This window comes from Sciurus vulgaris, assembly GCF_902686455.1.
Source record: "Sciurus vulgaris genome assembly, chromosome: 5".
Taxonomy (NCBI): domain Eukaryota; kingdom Metazoa; phylum Chordata; class Mammalia; order Rodentia; family Sciuridae; genus Sciurus; species Sciurus vulgaris.
The window spans coordinates 43,342,221-43,363,267 of NC_136465.1; the positions used below are offsets into that span (position 1 = coordinate 43,342,221).

The following is a 21,047-nucleotide window of genomic DNA, read 5'->3' on the forward strand; positions in this document are numbered from 1 at the left end:
GCCTCCTCTGCGTGTCGCGTCATCATCTAGCGTCCCCGCTAGGACGTGCGAGAAGCTACGGCGCAGCACGGTGCGGCGCAGCTCCGGCTCCCCTTTCCCAGTTGCTGGGCGAGCGGTGTCTATGGGGCACCTGCTGCCGCCGCCGATACCGCCACCGCCACCGCCGCCGGGTGCTGCCTCTATGGCGAGGAGGAGGAGGAGGAGCGCGAGCTCAGAGACCCAAGTAGATTAGCGACTGCCGCAGACCTGCGGGGGGGGAAGGGCGGGCTGGGGAAGTAGAAAGGGGGCGGGAACCATGAACCTGAGAGGGTGAGCTATGGCGCCAGCTGTAGTCGGCCGGTGGAGGAAAGAGCTTGCTGAGGGGGGGAGGGTAACTGGGGCCGGGGTATGTCTAGAGGGTGGCGCGGAATGATGACGCAACGGCTTTGTACCTGGGGCTTCGATGGGGGACGGAAATTCAGAGTGGAGGGCGGTGGCCTAGATCCTCAGCTCCTGGTATTTCTTCACGCAGCAGTACTTGGGAGTCAATCTGGCTTCAGTAAATATCAGAATCTTCGCGCTGGCTCTCTGCCAGGGAAAAGAGTTATCTGTGACATGAATGCCTCTGTGCTGTCCTGTTTCTCTGGGAGCCTGCGGAGATGGTACCTACAGTAATGAGAAGGCCTTTGGTGACTCTTCAGGGCATTTGGAGCAGCATAGAGAGAGAAGTGGAGGAGAGCAGTGTTTACAGTGTCATTCCAAAGTGTCTGTATGTGTATCAGAATGGGAGTTATAAAGAAGGGTTGTCTTGGATCTTCCTTGATTTCTGTTCTTAGAGCACTGGACGTTACATTTGTTATTTCGGAGTAGGACGACACAAGATCCCCTTGCTTTTACCTCAGTTATTTATTTTTCCAAATTTCTGTGAAAAATGAAGGAGCATTTGGGATTTCTCTAAAAATATGTTGGTCTGAATTATCATTATATTCCACAAACTAGAAACATGAGATTCTATCTTTGCTAGCCAGGTGCTTGGATTTTTACGAAATTAGAAGTAAATTTAAATGCAGACATTCTGTTGCCTTCCTTTTTCACCATCCTACAGTTATGGATATTCAAATAATTTCTGTTGGCTGTTACTTTTTTCTCAAAGTGTATTTTTAAGAAATTAGTTTTGTCCCCTTCAATCTGGCTTGAATAAATGCCAATAAAGCAGAATTTGTATTCAAGTAATATTTTAAATGTTTTGTTAATTAATGAGAAAAGCAAACACTACCTCTATCATGGTAGCATGTGATCTCATTTTTATTTGGAAATGAATGACTTCATAAAGTTGATGCAGAGGGTGAATTGAACTCAGTGATCTTTAATTAACAGAAAGTAAAAATATGATTGATATGTATGATTTAAGGACCTTGGGTAAATAACCATATAGGTTTCTACCAGCTCAGTTCTTATGGTTCAGATTTATGATACATCTGGTATTCAGATTTATGATATAGCTAGTTTTTATTTTGTTTTTAATTTTGACAGGTACACAAATAAAGGACAAAGTATTTTATGAAACAGATCTTCAATCAAATATAACATTTTGATGCTTGGCATCTAGACTCCCTTGTGCCCTCACTATGCCAGCAGCAACTGTAGATCATAGCCAAAGAATTTGTGAAGTTTGGGCTTGTAACCTGGATGAAGAGATGAAGAAAATTCGTCAAGTTATCCGAAAATACAATTACGTTGCTATGGTATGCCTTTGAACAAATCTTTAAAATGATTGTTATAAAGGGAGAGGAAGGATTTTAAGTTTGAATTCAACCCTTTTGGTTGATTTTTAGAGATTAATCATGAAAAAATAAATTATTGGTGCTCCCTAGCACAAAACCATCAGGAACATACCTGTAATTTGATAAGTTGGGTTTATTACTCATTGCAATAAGGGAAAACACATTGGGAATCATGGGGCATTTGAGTAAGAGTGTTAGAAGGTTACTATTAAATTTGGTCTTGTGTCGGGAAGATTCAGGGAAGACTTAGGGATATAAGACTTTGTTGTGGATGGGTTGCTGTCAGGAAGGTGGGTTAATTCTCTATATGGGTATCATCAAATAGATGGGATAGTCTTGACTAGAATAAAGGAAGACTAGAATGAATGCAAGGCTGCAGAGAAAGAACAGTCACAATAAAGCCTAACTTATAGTACCAGATGAGCTCTTGAAAGCCAGGGGGTTCCAGGATATTTTTTTTTTTTCAAACAAATCAATCTCCCAGTGAACCATTGTTTGTCTGCAATTTTTAAAAAATAATCACTGGAGTTCCAAGAACACATCGTATTTGTTAAACAAGTCTGCTCTTGCACATGCTGTTCAGTCTGCCTGGGCTGTTTATGCAGTTAATTGTTTTTCTGCTTTTCTGTTGTACTTTTGTATATCTATTGCAGCTACTCTACTGTTTCCTAGACCCACTAGATTATTAGTTCCAGAAAGCAAGGGAGTAGTGTCTTCCTCTTCCTTTCAACACCTGGCATAGCACAGTATCCAATAATTGGTTGTTCAATTGGACTGAATTTAAAGAAGTTTAATTTCTTTTTTTTTTTTTTTTTTTCATATTGGCTTGGTAGTTTTTTTGTTTGTTAGCCCTAGTTTTAATTCAGATACTAAATTGATATGTTATTTTCTCAATATTTTAAACACAAAAATAAATCATCATCTTTATGTAGGAACAAGATGATTGGCTAAAATACAAATATGTGTACGTAGGCAACATTCTATTTCATAAAGGTTTACTTCCCCATAATTAGAACTGAAATTATTTTTCTTTTCATGGGAAGATATTTCTTCTGTGGAAATTCATAGGTATTTCTTAGATGGATAAGGAGGAACAACATTATAGAAGTAATAGCAATCACCAGGTGTGGTGGTGCACACCTGTAATCCCAGGGGCTGGGAGGCTGAGGCAGGAGAATCAAGTTCAAAGACAGACTCGGCAACTTATCAAGACCCCCAAAATTGAGAAGGACTGGGGATGTGGCTCACTGGTTAAAGCACCTCAGGTTCAATCCAGTACCAAAAGAAATAAAAAAAAGTAATAACATCCTACAGAAAGGAGTAGGTGGCATACAGTTCTTCACAGATGCTTTCTGTGATTGATAGAATGTTGGTTTAGCCAAAGAAATTAGGAGGCTAATGGTGCTTTTAGTGATTCTGTTGATCTAAATCTCGTCTCATAGAAACAATTGGAAAATGGTGAATTTTCTACTCCTTAACCAGTTCTTCATGCAGCTTGGTTTTAATATTGGAACACTGTGAGCATAGTTTAACATATTTAAGAGACTGAATTCATGATTTTTCTTCTCTTTGGCATAGAGTAAGTACTTGGTTGCATATATCATGTGTGTCTTATAAGAATTATTTATTGATACCATATTTTAAGTAAAAGTCATAAAGTTCATAGAGTTTTATTTCATGGTTCTAAAAATTAGTGCTCTTCCTAGTTACAAGGTACTTAATATGAATACATAGAATATCATCTGTAATAGGATTCTTTGACTTGCATCAAAAATTATTCTAGAAATTATGAATTTGGGTTGTTACCATTTAGTAAATAATGATTCTTAAATCTGTTTTACAGGACACCGAGTTTCCAGGTGTGGTTGCAAGACCCATTGGAGAATTCAGGAGCAATGCTGACTATCAGTACCAACTATTGCGGTGTAATGTAGACTTGTTAAAGATAATTCAGCTAGGACTGACATTTATGAATGAACAAGGAGAATACCCTCCGGGAACTTCAACCTGGCAGTTTAATTTTAAATTTAATTTGACGTAAGTGGGAATTATGTATATAACTCAAGCCTTTCTGTTTAATTTTAGAAATTGATTTTCCTCAGGTGAAATTCTAAGTGAATTTTGGTGGAGTTATCATAGAAATACATTGTTTCAAAAATATAGATTTCTTTCTTTGTATGAGACCAATAAAATTGAGATATCGAAGACTTTAAAATTCAGATATGATTGCCAGCTTTTTTTTTTTTTTTTTTTTTGAATCTAGGAAACTGTGGAATTTTTTTGTTGTTGTTAATTTCTGGTTCTGGGGATATATTTCAGGACCTCATTCATGCTAAGCAAGTGACCTAACACTTAGCTGCTTTCTCAGCCCAAAATCATTGGGTATTGAAAATACTTTTTGATAGAAAAAAATAATCTTAGGACATTGTATTTTCAAACTTTTTGTGTGCCATTTGAAATACAGATTTCTTTTTTATAATATGCATTCTTGTGAAGAGATTTTTTATTGCGGTCATATTCCAGTTTATGAGTAGATTTATGTCAAGTGCCATAAGGTATTTCTTGGAAAGTTGAGTGCATTTTCTTTTCAAATCAGTGTTATATAATAATTATGTTCCCTTGTCAACTCACAAAATCACTTAATTTGCATAAAGGAGAATAATATCCTTGAACCTGGTGATTCTTGTATATTAGAATCTGAATTCTATCTCAAGCCATGGCTCTAAACTCAAGAGTCCTTAGTTATAATATTTCTGTATTATTGATAGAGGTGGTCTTGACAGCTTAAAGAAGTTTAAAATGTTTTGGGGGCAATGGCAGATTATTTATAAACTGTTAAGTTGAGGAAATAAAGTTTGTTAATACCTTCTAAGTGTGGTACAGTAATACAGTGTTTTTTTGTTTGATAACCTGTATTTGTATGATATGTTCTAACATCTGATTCGAAAAAACAAGTTACAGGACAGTTAATGGTAGTACCAATATAAAAATTGTTCCTGTTCTTGATTGTATAATGTGCTAATTATAAACTAATGAACATATAAACTAATGAAAAGCAAGGTTGATGATTTTAGAAGGTAGTACTGACAATAGTGTAGTAATAGGGCTCATAAGTGCATTGTGACCCTTCATTTTACTCTATAAATACTACTACTACTACTACCACAATGATATTACATACTATAGTAATAATATTCTCTCCAGAAACTTAATCCTTTAATTAGTCCTTTAACATTTTATTCATTCCATATTACTTTTTTTTCCCAAAATGACCATTGGAACATTGTCACAAGAACATTTTAAATAAGGTGCAGTTGTAATCTCAGTTCATGAGTAAAAGAGTGACCCTTTAGTGTCTCAGTTTTGGTAAAATTATTTCCTCTTGTAGAAACATCTGTGGTAACAGTGGCTTTCTTAATATAATCTGTGAGCAACATTTTTTTCCTGACACAAGAGACTATAGTTTTACCACCAAGTTTTGGTACCAACTACATAAATGTTAGTGTCTTAGGACACAGTTAAAGTGAAGGATATACTATAAAATATTTAAGTAGAAAAGGTCATTTGGATGATAAAAGCAGTACAGTGTAATGTGGGAAGAGAGCACTGTGAACAGCTTCTTGGATGTGTTTAAGAAGATGAAAATTGACTTTTTTTTTAGTATCTAGAATGAATGTGTTAACTACTACGCTAGTCTCTAGAGGTAAAAGTGTTGAAGAAAATTGGTCACAGTAATTATAACTTAGTGTTTTCTATTGCTCTTCTATTTTTATGAACATAGAATTTTCAAGTCAGGGTTGTTCCTAAGAATTCAGTATTTTAAATAGTGCCAGTGTTGCTAGGCATGGGGTAGCACATGCCTGTAATTCCAGCAACTCAGGCGGCTTAGGAGGATCATGAGTTCAAAGCTAGCCTTAGCGACTTAGTGAGGTCCTATGCAACTAAGTGTGATTCGTCTCCAAATAAGACATAAAAAGGACTGGGGATGTGGCTCAGTGGTAGAGTGCCCCAATACCCTGACCCCCTCAAAAAAAATTATGCAGTGTTTTTCCAGATTTTACCATTAATATCAAGAAAATAACTGTGCATGCAGATCAATATTTATCCACTGTACATATAAAGACTACTGTGAGATATGGAAAGCTGTTCATGGTTATAGTGTGTATTTCATTAGGCTGTGAATAGGTATTTCAAAATAGCATGCAACTAAAAGCATCTGAGATCAAAGTGACATTATTTTCAAGTGTTAGTTATAAGTGACATTTAATATTCTCTGAATCTTGAAGGTGCAATTCATAATGTTTAAATCATCCTGGTTAAGGTGCCCTAGTTAAAATGAAACAGGTTTATGAACAAATAAGTTTTCTAAGTATAATTGACTTTCTTTTTTCACTTTTCTTGATATTTTTATCATGATAACTACAGTACTTAATGTGGGCTCTGAAGCAAACAATCTTATGTTTCTTTTTAAGCTAGGAAGTTTGGTTTCTTTCTAGGGTGCTTCTTGATTTAATAACAAATAGGACATACACATTTGACTGAAGAGCTCAATGACTGCTACAATGTTCTAAATTAAGAGTTGGATTCAGTTTTCTGAAGTAAATGGAGGCTTGGTCACCTGTGTGTGATACATAAGCTAAAACATGTTAATATTATTCTAGTATTCTGCTTTTTTTCCCTCTTATCCATTTGGGTATTAAGGATTATTGTTGAGTTAAACACTGTTCAGTTGACCAGTTTTGATTCATCTATGTCCTGACTGGACATCAGCATCAAAGCCTGTGGATTTTGGACATGAAACAAAGGAAATGAAACTGTTAAAACCTGAATTTTTTAACATACAAAACATATTCACTGACAATATTTGCCTTGTTTTGCTTTTTCTAAAATAGCATGCTTCTGGTGGAAAATAACAGAATAGTTGGAGAAGACTTCTATCACAGTTTTCTAGCATTTCCTCTTCAGTTATTTTGTAACTATATTAAAATACCTTTTTTTTTACATTAAGAATATATTATTTACATATTACTGTGAATAACAATAACAACAGTTTTTGTAATCATTTACTTTGACCTCTTTCAGGTAATAACATAATATAACTAACCATTTGCTATGAGATTGCACATTTAGGTTGTATGCTTTAAATTTTAATAGTTACTTTGCTCTTGGGCCCCTCAATATACAGATGTCTCTGACTTAAGGTGGTTCAACTTACAATTTTTTAATTTTACATTGGTGGAAAAGTGATATGCATTGAGTAGACAATAGACTTTGAGTTTTGAGTTTTTTATTTTTCTTTCCTGGCTAGTAATATGCATTGCTGTACCCTCTGGCAGTAGCAACCGCAGGAGGCAGCTCCCTTTCAGTTAACATGATTACAAGTGTAAACAGTCAATATTCTGTAGTGTACTGTGCTGCTGTGATGTTCGGTAGGTTAGGTGTATTAGATACATTCTTGGCTTGTCATATTTTCCACTTACAACAGTTTTATTGGGATATAAATAGTAAGTTAAGGAGCAGCTGTCCATCTTTGTCCACCATTTAGGTAATTTTATTGGAAGTAAATATCAGTATCTAAAGATAGAAATATTTTTAAGCTTCAACTATTCATTCAGAGGATGTGGGTATTTTCAATGTTCTTGATAGGTTTTGTATGCATATATATATATATACACACACACACACACACACACACGTATATATTGAGAAAAGGGGGAGATGGGGTTGGTATTGTTTTCTGGAGGGTTTTCCTAACTTAAAGGTTAATGAAAATTTCTGTCCTGTTTCATCCAGATAGCAGTATTACCATATTTTGAGATGTTTGCTATTTTGATTTGTAAATTTAATTTGTTTTCCTTGATAACTAATGTTAAACTTTTTTGTAGCTTAACAAGTCATTTTCTCATGTTCCATAGCCTTTGAAGATTTTTTGGCATCTTTGTGTTATCAGTTTGAGTTTATTAAATATTGTTTAGTTAACCATCTTTGTATTTTGTGACTGTTATTCCAGTTTGTGTTTTAACCTTATGATTTTCAGTTTATATTTTTAAGAAAGCTAATTTTACTTATAAAGTATATGAGAGTAACATGTTGAAAAAATACTTTGGAAACCTTTTGAGTATCTGTGTTGAATCAAGAGTGGTTTGAAGTTGGAGGGAGCCCATGTGTTTAAAAATGTGAAATCTTTGGAGGAGGCTGTTTATATTTGTAGAAAGAGGTAATTTCAAGAAATTTACTGACTTTAGTTTAATTAGTTGAACTAGTGTCTGTATTTAGAACATTACCTGAGGATAACCATACATCTCTGCTTCTTGGGAAATCCTTAACAGATTTATTCATGGTTATCATTCATGTTCAGTTGATACAACATATATTTTGTTACCTTACACTTCAGTAGTTGGTTAATCTTTAGTGTTGGGAGAAAGATCATGTTATATTTTATAATTCTTGTAAACAGGTTGATCTTACAGTTAATTAGCCAATACCAGCACCTGTAGCAATTCTGATATCTTGACTAAACACTATTTTTTTGAGGGTAGTGTATTTTAATGTTTTTTTCCTCTCCATTGCTAGGATTTTTGAGGGGGGGAAGACAGTATAGGAAGGTTTAAAAACTTGAACTGGATACCTTTGAAAAGGGACAGCCAACTGATTTGAAGTATTGGCTCAGAACAATTTTCTTCAACCTGCCTTGGGGTTTCCCACTTTTATTTCTCAATAGTTGGGTATTATAAAGCATGAAATTGGTACCAAATTATAAAATTTTCAGTCCATGAAATTTAGATGAGAATACATGGACTTATCTGAGTTAAGCTGTATTAACTATGCAGAAAAAAAAATTACACACAATTCTTTGTTTACCAAACTTATTTGATTATGAAATACTCAGGGTATTCATCTAGGTCTCTTACCTGGGAATTGTGATTCACTAGGTCTGGGACTTCAGTGGGACCTGGGAATCCATATTTTGGTAAGTTCTCTGGATGATTGTTGCCCTTGGGCAAGTTTGGGAAATACTGGTTTAAATAGTGCAGTGTGCACTTGTACTACTTCATGTATTGTTTAATCTGGTGATATGACATTGAAAAAACAAAAACTTCCCTTTTGAAACTTCTGATTGGAAGAGATAAAAAACTAAAAGTGAATTGAGCACATAACCTATAGTAATGTGAGCCTGGAGAAGAATTTATTTCTTTGGTTGTATTTGTGAAAGCATGCTTCAATGTGAGCTATAGTTCTAGTGAGGGAGCTTCGATTATCAAAATATATTAAGGTACATATTTTCAGTATAGCAAAACCAGTATCTGTTGCTTAACCCAAAAGAACTGGTACTGGATTTATTCAGATGTAAAGAATTTTGCATGAGAAATTTAAAGTGATTATTGTGGTTCCTTTCTATCTTTAAATGTTTTAGTTTTGGGCTTTGTTACTTTTAAACATTTAGAAGAAAATTATTTCTAGAGAATAAATCATGAAATACTTTTTGACCCAAGTGAAATATGTCTTCTGGGGTAATTAGTTTCATTAAAGCTTTAGTAGAAAGTTTCTTTACTGGTATTCTTAAATTTAAAAAAGTTCATATCTTTTATTCTCAAAAATATACCTCTGCATTTTTGATAAGTTTTTAACATTTTGGATGCTTATGTATTTACATATGGAAATTTAAAGATGGCTTTGTCTCTAGCTTAAGTGAAATCTTGGAAGACTAGTTTAGATTTCCTGACTTGATTTTAGAGTTAGTCTTCCAGAATCAGGATTATTGGAAGAAGAAGAAAATTATTCCTGTTATAGCAAATTCCTTAATTTTAAACAGTTCACTGCTTATTGGAACCATTTAAAAGATAGATCATCATTTGTGAGAGGAGGCATCTCCTTTTTAAGATGGAATTTGTTTAACTTAGCTACATGAGATGTGTCTCTTTGGTGTCTCCTTCCTGGTTCTGTTGCAGGCATGAGAGATGGGTATTGTCCTTCATAGATGCAGCTGCAGAACTCTCTGGCAGCATTAAAAGGAATGCTGAGACTAAAAACCCTGGAAAGAACATGCCTATCACTTGGTAGTAGTAGCCTCTGTGAGCAGAACATTATTTTTTCAAACCATATTAAACGTAGGTAATACATAGAAGACTAATGGAATTGAGTTGATAGTAAAGGTTAAAATCTCATCATTGGACTGTTATGATTATTGTTTGAACATTTCTCTGAAGTAACAATCCTTATATTTAGATTGTATTTTATTGCATAGGTGTAAAGCATTGGAACAACTAATCCTCTTTCTTGTTTTTGGCACTGTAGTTATAAATGGAAGCAGGAGATAAATAATTTGTTTGAAGTAATGGCATTTTGAATGTTGTCTCTTTCTTCTGCCAGGGAGGACATGTATGCCCAGGATTCTATAGAGCTACTGACAACGTCTGGTATCCAATTTAAAAAACACGAGGAGGAAGGAATTGAGACCCAGTACTTTGCAGAACTTCTTATGACTTCAGGGGTGGTCCTCTGTGAAGGGGTTAAATGGTTATCATTTCACAGGTAAAAAGACTGCATTGAAAATGGATTTGTGTTTCCATCTTATACCTGCCTCATGCTTGCTTGGGTCATTATATAAGCACTGCCGTGCTTAGTTTTAGAAAGAGTTGACTTCCACATAGCAGTCTCCTACTTCTTATGAGGCTAATTAATATTAGTCTACCATAAAGTTAACATTATTATGAGATCCATTTTAGCCTAGGAGGTGGTATTGCTTAAGTGGAAAGAGCACAGCTAGAAAATTAGATTTTGATTGAAATCTAGCTGTGTCATTGAGTTTCAGTGACACAAGGGTTATTTAACATTTCTGCATTGGTGCTTTTGTTTGTTGATTTTGCTGTACTGGGGATCATACCCAGGGCCTTGCACATACTCGGTGTGTACACTAGCACTCTTAACATTGAGCTACACCCCCTCTTACATTGAGCTATACCCCCAACCATAAGCCATAGTTTTTATGCTTATAGAAAGGAAACCATTCATTAATATTAATTTTTTAAGTGTGTGTTTATGTGTATGCTATCAAAAAAAAAATGGCAAAGATAATGCTAAGTGTGAATATATGGGTGAATTTTACTTTTTTAAAAATAGCGAAGAAGTACTTGCAGGCCTGTTTTAATGGCCAAAAATAACATTTATTTATTTATTATCTTTATTTTATTTATTTTTATGTGGTGTCTCACACGTGCTAGGCAAGTGGTCTACCACTGAATTACATACAGCCCCAGCCCATAATAACATATTTAAAGCATCTAGTAAAATGTTTTGCATAGTAAACTGTGTGTTGGTTTTTACTTCTTTATTATAAAATAAAACGAGACCATTTAAGAAACTTTCTAGAAAGGAAATTAGTTGCACTTTGTGAAAGTAGACTTTCACATATGAGAAAATGTTTTTCTAAGTAAATTGACTGTCCAGGGACTAGAACCTTAGAAATCATTTTATTTGGCTTTTGGGTATGTTTTTAAAAAGCATTGTATTACATGGGTGTTATGCTCTTACACCTGATTCCCTCACACAGCTATTTTAAATATGAGTCTCCTGCATGCTTTAGGGTTTTCACCCTGGCTTATGTACTGAAAGACTATTTCTCCTGAAAGCTTTGATGTGATATTTTTTAGTTGGAGGTCCTGAACATACTAATTCTCACTTATCTTTTTTTCTCTCTGTCTGCCTCCATTTGAACTTGTACATAAGGAAACAGGACTTAATTCTCTGTAATTTAAGAAGCATTTTTTTAGTTATTTTATGTTCCTACTCATGAGGGTACAGAACTAGAAAGCATATTTCTTTTTTTTTTAACAATAGATGATGTACCCTTTTACTCAGAAAATACTCAGAGCAATTACCATATGGTAGGCTCTGGGTATTAAGATGAATAAAATCCGACAGTTTGTGTCTTCTTGGAGTTTAGAATGTAGATTAGATTATTATATATTTAAATATCTACTGAGCTATGATAAGATTTTATTCTACTAAATATTAAATATTTTCATATTCAAATCTATTTCTGATAAAGACAGATTTAATTTATAAATTCTAAACTCTAGTACAATCTTACTTTTACTAGTAATAAGCAAAAGCCATATTGTTTTAATATTTTAGATAGCTAGCAAAGTTACTTCCTTGCCAACTATCACAAATTCTGTTTTAGCTCTTCAAGCTTATATTTTGATATTCTTTAATGGTCTTCAACAGTAAAGCTTCCCTCCCCCCTTTTAAATTACAATTAAAATTCAGAGTGGTAAATAGGAGTTTTGTATCCCCTCTAAGAGAGAGGTTAATAGCCATCTTTCAGCAAATATTTGTTGAGTTCTAAGTGTATGCAAGGAGAAACGGTATTTTGAAAATGTGATTTCTGTCTAACTACATGGAAAATAATTCATGTACTTGAAAGCATAGTATAAGAAAACAACTTGTGCTGTATAAGAAATCTCAGAACTGAGCTTTTTGGGGAAGGCTTACTTTTAGAGACTAATGGAAAAGAGTAAATGATGTGGGAGTAGAAGGTAGATAGAAAACTGTAGAGAGAGAAATGAGAGGAGATCCTGATTTGAGAGAGTGAGTTTATGTTTTATTACTTAGGATAGTACTACTCAAACTTTACAATGTTCCTTCCTTTCATATGTGACTATTTCTTTAATATCTCTCAGAAGTCGGACCAGAATTGTGATGAAAGAGTATGCTTCCTAATGAAGTCATTTAAGAAAAGTGGAAATATTTTGATGGAAACTTAACTCTTTGGACTACTACATTATGTAAAAAGTGGGAAGATTTGTATTAATTTTGCCTACTTAATATTCTTGGTAGCCTTTAACATTTTGGGCCAAGTTTCCATTCATCTCTATTGCCCTACTTACAAAGTTTTTAAAGTTTCTTTTGAGACATTTATGAGCAGTTTGATAATCTTTTTAGTATTCTCTAAGCATCGGTGAAATATTAGTGACTGCAGACTTGTGTTGGTACTAGAGATCTGTATTTTGAGGCCTCTGAGTAATCAAAGGATGAGTTTTTAGCACTGTTGGTAAGATGGCAGGCTTTTCCCATTACAGTTGTAAATAATGTATATTTTTTCTGTTCTCACTTTTTAAAAATGATTGCTTTTTTGATTGCGTTTTTGCCTCTAGTATAACTTGCTTAAATTTTGTATCAGAAAAACATTTTTTTCCTTCTCTGTGGTATTTATGTATCTCTGTTCTTTATTCTTTTGACCCTTTTGTAGTGGTTATGACTTTGGCTATTTAATCAAAATCTTGACCAATTCCAATTTGCCCGAAGAAGAACTTGACTTCTTTGAGATCCTTCGATTGTTTTTTCCTGTCATTTATGATGTGAAGTACCTCATGAAGAGCTGCAAAAATCTTAAAGTAAGTCTTTACCATTGCCAGGTGGCATTACCTACATTGAGCACACTATTCAGATCAAGTAACTGATATAAAACCCTAGCCTAGAGTGTTGTTTTAATCTATATTATTTAAGTTGTAGGTTAAATATGGTTATATTATGTGGTCTTACGATTCTTCTTGCATAATTAACAATTTATAGGCAGTCCCCTTTCTAAGGTTCAATATATCAGTTTTTAAGAAAAGTCAAGCTAAGTGTTGCAGTTTTATTATTGCTTGCAGATTGAAAATCACAAACCAGAACAGAAATGTGAGGACTGGTGGGGTTTTCATATGCACAGAAGTGGTGTGAATTTTAGCTCCCAGCACACTTTTAAACTACAAGATAAAATTTGAGTTGGCTAGCAATGGGCAGATACATTTAGCTGTGTGGTAGAAGTTTTTCCTCTCAGCTTACTTTGATTGGAGTTTTGTGGGTCTCCCCCCCAACCCCACCCTGCCCCCAATTAAGGACAAAAGGTAATGTTCCTAGAATTAAATTACATAGCTAAACTATATGAATTTTACTAGGAGTAAATGTATAGGTGCTACCTTGATTGTAGCTTGTATTCTAACAACTTAGTGTGTAACCTTTTTTTTTTTTTTTTTTTTAACATTTAATTCTTTTAAATGAAGAATTTATTAAGGAAGGGTGCTCCTTTGGTTTGAGAACAAATTCACCTATGATGGTATAGACCCACAGAATGCAGAGGTTTTATTTAACTTACTTTTTTAAACTATAACTGAAAGAAAGAATGCATTTAGGCAGTGTGGTTACTTTATGGAGTCTACATCTCTACATTATCCCTTCTGTGAAACTAAAGTTCGTCAAGTTTTTTTCTCCTCAGGTTTTAGAAAAATACAATTCACATTTATACTTTTAGGAGATGTTAAGACCTTTGCTTTGAAGCAGAAAGAAATAATATAGGAATCAAATTAAGGAAACTTTGTTTTTAACAAATGAACTGAATGTTTTAAGGGAATCATAGAGTTTGCTTCTAATATGGAATGTGGACAGCATATAACTAGGGAAATTTTTAAGAAATATGTTTCTGGCAGCAGAAAGTAGAACTCTATGTAATTTGAGGAGAATACCAGCAAGTGATCTTGCTCTTGTAGAAACTCAGCTCAATCCATGAAAGTATGGTGTGCTGAGAAACCAAGCCCTCGGTGTTAAAATGTGGCTTTGAAACATTGTTTTTTTTAATCAACCCATTTGTACAGTGATCGTTTTCAAGAACATAGTGCTCAGTATTTGCTTATTTGGAATATATTATGGGAAAATATCTACAAACATCAGACATTCCAATTATGTCCTGTAAAACTGTTATGTTAAAATTTAAGTTAGCAAGAAGAGTGCTTTTTAACCTATAGTTAGTCGTACTATTCTGTTCTTTTGTTCTGCTTAGCAGCTGCTGATGGTGTCTTATCTTCATGCTATTTGTAGTACAGAAGCAACTTCTGTACAGAACACTGTTTCAAGCCATGATGTAGTGAAGAGCTAGTTTGCTAGTAGAGGCTTTATAGTTTAAAGAGGGATATTATTGTTCAGATTTGTCTCCCCTCCCAATTTTGTCCCTCCCTCTCTTTTTTATTCTCTTCATCCTTCTTTCATTCTTGTTATCTTTTTTAGTCCTAACAGTATTAACATAGGCAGAATATAGTATACCCTTCTAAGAAGTTGTATGCATATAACAATTTTTTCTTAAGAAACAAAACTAGTTGAGCATATACTGAATTCTTTGATTTGATAATCATAATGGCTTTTTTGTCAAAATTACTTCAACGAAAACTATTTAGAGATAGATTGGTAAGATGTTTAAGAAAATTTAAATCACCTATACTAGCTATTGAGTTTTATAATGATGATGGATTAGTAAGAATGTATAACTATTACCCTAATAGGTGATCTGCTTCCTCTATAGCTTTAGAAAATTTCATAATTAGGATCCCATTTTCTGATATATTATTGGCTTCTCCCAATTCAACAAATAAATTTGTCATTAATATTCTCATGGGGGTTTTTCATCTCAGTGTTCTTAAGACTTACATGTACGTTTTAAAGTTTATTCGTATTTTGGTCCTTGCCCATGTTTGTGACTTGTGAATTCAGGCATGGAAGTGTTTCTCTCTATGACAGGCAATTTTTATTTCTTCTAGGGTGGATTGCAGGAAGTTGCTGAACAGTTAGAGCTGGAACGGATAGGACCACAACATCAGGCAGGATCTGATTCATTGCTTACAGGAATGGCCTTTTTCAAAATGAGAGAAGTATGAAGACATCAGTGCCTTTTTCTCACTTGGTTATTAGGTTGAGAACATTAAAGATCTGTTGGCAAAAGTTTTAGGCGCTAAGAACCTACTAAGTAAAAGTGTAGTTAGAGGTACCATATAAGTAACATTCACCACACTTAAGTGAAAGTATTCAAAAATAGGTCATCTTGAAATGTAGTTCTGAAGGAAAAGGAAGAATAAGTTCTTCGTAGGATAAAAGCTTAAAAATTTTAAACTGCCTTAGAAATCATGTAGATACAACTTTATTATTTTTCAAGTGAGAAAATAGAGGCTAGTAACTTTTCTCTAGGATCAAACATACTACTAGGAGGAGAACCCCACAGATCTTAGATTTCAGTGCTACTTACACCAAGTTAGGGAATTTAATTCCTAGTATGGCCTTTTTTTAGACCTGAAACTTAATGGTAAAATTTCATTTCCTTGTACCATTCTTTATTGCTTTGAAGATTTTGTAGAGTAGGACTCATGCTTTTTATTAGATTGAGTCTTACAAAGGAGTTTTGGATTCTGAAGGGGTTAAATAAATCTAAAAGTAGAAGCTAAATCAAAAGATTAGGAAGAATCGTCATATGTGATCAGTACCTCAAATATAAAGTCATTAAATGTAGAAGAAATTTAATGAACTCAAGTCTACTCTTAGGTTATGTAATTGTTAGGGACAGTTATACCTTGCAGGTAAACAAAAAGGAAATGGGTGATGCAAAAACAAAATAGGATGGATTTTTTTCCCTATAAAACAGTTTTGCTTTTTGCAAAATTTTTGCTGTGGAGTGTGTTCTCCTAGATATTAAGAAGTTGACTGAGACTGGGACCTCAATATTTTTGTAGAAATGTATTAATAATAATAGAAAGCATTAAATCTGTTTAGTACTATTAATTCAGAAGTGATTTGAATTATCCATTTATGACAAGGAAATACTTTGTTCTTTTACTTTTTCCAGTGCTTCATTACAAAATTAAAACTACTTTTAAAATTTTTCAGATTTGCATTTTACCAAATGCTTTAGTAGTTTAATTAATGGTGGATTTCTGGCACTAATTTGTTATCTTTATTTTTCTTGGCTTCTTCAAGCACTGTAACCTAGTGTGGATGTTCGTATTTTACTTTCCATAACTTAGTTTTTATTTTTAGTCATCTCAGCCTTGCTGGTAGATACAAGGCCACTTAAAAATTTCATTATTTTTCTCCACTAAAACCTTCATTTTTTTCCTCCACCATCATTAGCTATTTTCATTTGTTCTTACTGTTGAGTATTGTTTAATTAATGGAATAAAAATGTCTGCCATTTTTCCATGCTTAAAAATTCTCATAAAAGAGGTCTAAATGTTAATGAGAAAGACATGTATTTATACATTTTTTTGTATAGTCTCTGGTTTCCTTTGAGCTCTGTACTTCCTGAGGACATCAGTCTTATTTGTTAAATGTCTGTGTGTGGCTTCAAAGGAACACCATAGAAAAGAACTGTCAATATAGTTAAAACAGTCAGTACTTAACATCACTGAAATATAAATTGCAAGGTACCTTTTGGTTAAAATTATCTTTTTTTTCTTCTTCAAAATTCCTTTTTAGATGTTCTTTGAAGATCATATTGATGATGCCAAATATTGTGGTCATTTGTATGGCCTTGGTTCTGGTTCATCCTATGTACAGAATGGCACAGGGAATGCATATGAAGAGGAAGCCAACAAGCAGTCATGACATGAAATAGTCCTTTTTATTTTATTTGACCTACACACATGCTTGTATATAGGTTTTATCTCTGGTTGAATCCTTTGAACAATAGACAGTACCTTTTCCCCCCTTTTGTAGCCCATTTGTTTTTGCCTTTCAGTACTAAGTATGACCATTCCTATCTCAGATCTTAATAAATAGAAATATATTCAGGTTAAATTTGGCCTTAATTTAAAATATTTGTTAGCAAGCGTGTGTGACACAGTGGGGAAAGCTACATCATATTGAATAATTTGATAAACTTTACCTACTTGAGCTTGTCCCCCCAGCCCCTTTCCTAAATTAACTAGCACTGACTGTAATTTATTTCCCTGTTTCATGTCTCTCCCTTCCATTCTGCAGGAGTTTTAGCTATTTGAGATTGTGGACCATCAATTGTGCACTTTAGAGAGTGATTCCAATCCTCTGTTTTATCAGAAATTGTGGTTTTTCTTGCTCTTAGCTAGAAAAATGACCATCTGCCAACTTTCTACAGTATTTGTTTTTGACCTACAGAATATAATTGCACAGGTGTTGTGCAAATTGTTGATTCAGCAAGACTAACAACAACAAACTACTGAGGAGCTTAATAACTACTGTTTCTGTATGTAGTGTTTAATCTTCCAAGCACATCTAGTGTCTGTCAGTTTCTAATTGGCATATGTAGGCTGCTCTGTGACTGAAGAATTTTCAAACCAGCTTTACACCCTTCAGGAAAAAAAAAACAAAACCTTATGATTGGATATTTAGTATCTGCCAGGAAACTGGCATTCAAGAGATTGAGGCTACACTTGTTTTATGATAGCACACTTCCCTTGATCTGCTTTTTATTCCATCACTGTTAACCCTTTTTATTTTATAGCCATACATAATGATGCTGTTGATTTGTTGATTACACAAATCAATTTCATTAAAGTCCAAAGATAACAAGTCTTTAGGTATATTTTGTATCAAATTAAAAGACAAAAATTGTGCTTTCATAGTTGCTACAAAGAAGTACTGGAGAGATTTGGTGCAAAACAACAAAATACAAAATATATATATATACACACACATATATATATAGCTAATAAAATTACCTGAGGAGTGTAATGCTTGTTTATTTTTTTGTGTATATCTTTGCAATCTATTTTATATATATTGACAAAAGAGACTGTGAAATATTTAGCCATGCAGAATATGTGACCAGACCAGAGCATGCGTAGGAAGACCTTTTGGTAATCATTAACTCTACCCTAAAATGATGGACTACAAGTTATAATGTTGTTATCTACACTTCAATCAGTAATATTAGCAAATCTCCAAATGTTAGAAACATTAGTTTGTTTCCCTTGTACATTCTTTATTCATATTACAATGCTGTAACTGGGTGGTCCTTTTTAAACAAAACAGTATTTGCAAAACAGAGGGTATTATTTGTTTTTAAAGCTTTTGTAAATAAAGGCTTCAGAAATGTTTTCCTACATATTGATGATTGGTGATTTTGTTTTACACATATTTATTTGGGGGATGTGAAATACCTACTTGTTTTATTTGGGCAACTGAACAGAACTGAGTTATTTCACTGATGGTAAGTGATTATAAGTTTTGTAATTGAAAATCATTTTGAGCCTTCTGCATTTCAGTAGTGTTGACGTATTTTTACACTTTCTGAGGCCCTTAACTATATAATTAAGAACTGATTTGTTTCTCCTTACCAGAAACACATTATTCTGAAAAGACCAAATACATTTGGTGTAACTCACTGTTACTCCTTTTTAAAGCTGACATGTTGAAGCAGTTTCTATTTTTTTTCACTTCGTCTGTCTCTTTAAAAAATACGAATTGTAGATTGCCTTTTTAGTAGCCACATAATTGCTGAAATTTCATAACTTGTATCAGTTTTGATTTGTTCCTAAAAAGTAGTAACATTTTATAATTTATAATCTGCATATTTTTGTAAGCCATGAGCTGAAAATGGTTTTCAGTTTTAAATGGATGTGTGGGGTGGGGGAAGTAACATTTTCTGACATGAACATTACATGAAGTCAAATTAGTGTTAAAATTTTATTAGAATGTAGTCAGATTAATAATTTGCATGTTGTTTGTGACTCCTGTTACCCCTACAACGGGTCACTTGAGTAGCTGCTACAGAAATTGTCTCACATTGCTGCAAGCTATAAAATCTGTCATGGCAGATATAACTCAACAGCATTTGTTGTGCCACGTATATCATACCACCAACATTGCACATTTTTTCTCTTCACAGTACGTACCTCTTAGGTTGAAACAAGAAAAGTGTACTTTAAATGTTTGCTTTTAGGCAAATGAGCATGGACTATTTTGTCAAATTACATGGTGATGCATTGTGTTTGTGGTGCAGTGACAACATGACTAAAAGAATAAAATATATTTGACATTATCAGAATAAACATTCATCACAGAGTTCCTAACTTCTGGGATAGCAACAGTCAGAACAATAAAAAATTTTAAGTGGAATATCAGAGCATAATTCTTCAGCAAAGTTGAAAATGAGACTGCATCCAAAGTTATTTTTTTTAAGTGGCCGGTATGTTAGCCAAGCAAAATTGGTGATGAGTTATATCATGTTTCAGTATAGGAGCCCAAATAAATGTTTCCAGAAAAAATAAAACGATTACACTTTTGATGAAAATATTTGTGTAAAGAGTGAGGACATTGGAAGCAACATCAAAAGATTTTGAGCACTTTGTTTCCTAATGAGTCAATGTTACCAGTATTGCCCACTCTTATTTGAAAAATCAGTGATGAGTTCAAAGTGTGTGAAGAAATGGTTTCTATTGATAGTCTGCTGAGAACAGTTACAGATGAGAATATTTTCAAGGAAGTTGAGAAATTGCTGTCAGTACAACCTGAAGTGGAATGTGATAAAACTAATGGTAAGGGAAAAGAGGCGGGGAGGAGTGGGGGGAAGGGAAAAATAACAATGAATCAAACACCATTACCCTATGTAAATGTATGATTACACAAATGGTATGCCTCTACTTCATGTACAAACAGAAACAAGATGTATCCCATTTGTTTACAATAAAAATAAATTTAAAAAACTAATGGTAAAGGTTTGCATCAAGCAGAACATAGTTTAGTTGACCAAATGTAAGTTTGTGAAAATGTAGGGTGTTTAAAACCTACAGCTATTCATTTTATTACATTGGTGTTATTGAACTGGTAGTGTCAGCAGTGAATTTCGTGCATTTTCGTGACCTTAACCATCATCAGTACTGACTAGCTTTGGATATCTGTTTTTGCTGTGGACTTCGTAATACTTCCTAAATAATTTGGCACAAAATTACAATGCAAAATAACACATAAACTGATGAGGTCATTTCAACAAAAATATATAAATCAAAAGAATATCAAACTGGGTGCAGTGGTGCACACCTGTAATCCCAGCAATTCTAGAGACTGAGGCAGGAGGATCTTGAGTTCAAAGCCAGCCTCAGGAGATTAGCAAGGTACTGAGCAACTCAGCAAGACCTTGTCTCTAAAATATAAAAAAGGGCTGGGAATGTGGCTCAGTGGTTAAGTACTGGTTCAATCCCCAGTACCAGAAAACAAAAATAAAATCAAGCTAGCACTCTGTTAAGATTAAAATGGAAAGTGATTTCTCCATTTCTCACACAAATTGTCATCAGATACATTTTCTTGCGGTTCTTTCAATGTTTTTTGGATCTTGATGGCAACACAAAGAAAACATTTCAAAAATCACTTAGATGCAATGTAAGAGCTTCCTCAATCTGTTGAAAATGAATAATCTGCAGTGAAATTTTGTGCTGAAAGGCAAAAACCAAGAAAAGACGTGGAATCCTAAAAATGCTTTACAAGTTAAAAATGTTTTGGTGGACATCA

General features: G+C 33.9%; 1 protein-coding gene and 1 long non-coding RNA gene across 5 annotated transcripts; one reads left to right on the forward strand and one right to left on the reverse strand.

Moving 5' to 3' along the window:
* The first annotated feature begins 25 nt into the window (after window positions 1-25).
* Window positions 26-18,643, forward strand: CNOT7 (CCR4-NOT transcription complex subunit 7). 4 transcript variants are annotated; one of them, XM_079139066.1, is made up of 7 exons: window positions 26-223; window positions 1,513-1,724; window positions 3,607-3,800; window positions 10,134-10,295; window positions 13,015-13,159; window positions 15,335-15,445; window positions 17,040-18,643. In XM_079139066.1, the coding sequence occupies exons 2-7, from the start codon at window positions 1,608-1,610 to the stop codon at window positions 17,166-17,168; spliced, it is 858 nt and encodes a 285-aa protein (XP_078995192.1). In that variant the 5' UTR covers window positions 26-223; window positions 1,513-1,607; the 3' UTR covers window positions 17,169-18,643. The 4 variants fall into 4 exon arrangements, with proteins under 4 accessions (XP_078995192.1, XP_078995193.1, XP_078995194.1 ...); XM_079139067.1 differs by lacking the exon at window positions 26-223 and adding an exon at window positions 389-748; XM_079139068.1 differs by lacking the exon at window positions 26-223 and adding an exon at window positions 3,206-3,342 and having other exon boundaries at window positions 1,585-1,724.
* Window positions 6,813-10,115, reverse strand: LOC306660694. The gene is made up of 2 exons (XR_013763717.1): window positions 9,041-10,115; window positions 6,813-9,000 (listed from the first exon to the last, which is right to left on the reverse strand). It is a non-coding gene; the product is annotated as an uncharacterized lncRNA (long non-coding RNA).
* Window positions 18,644-21,047: the final 2,404 nt, after the last annotated feature.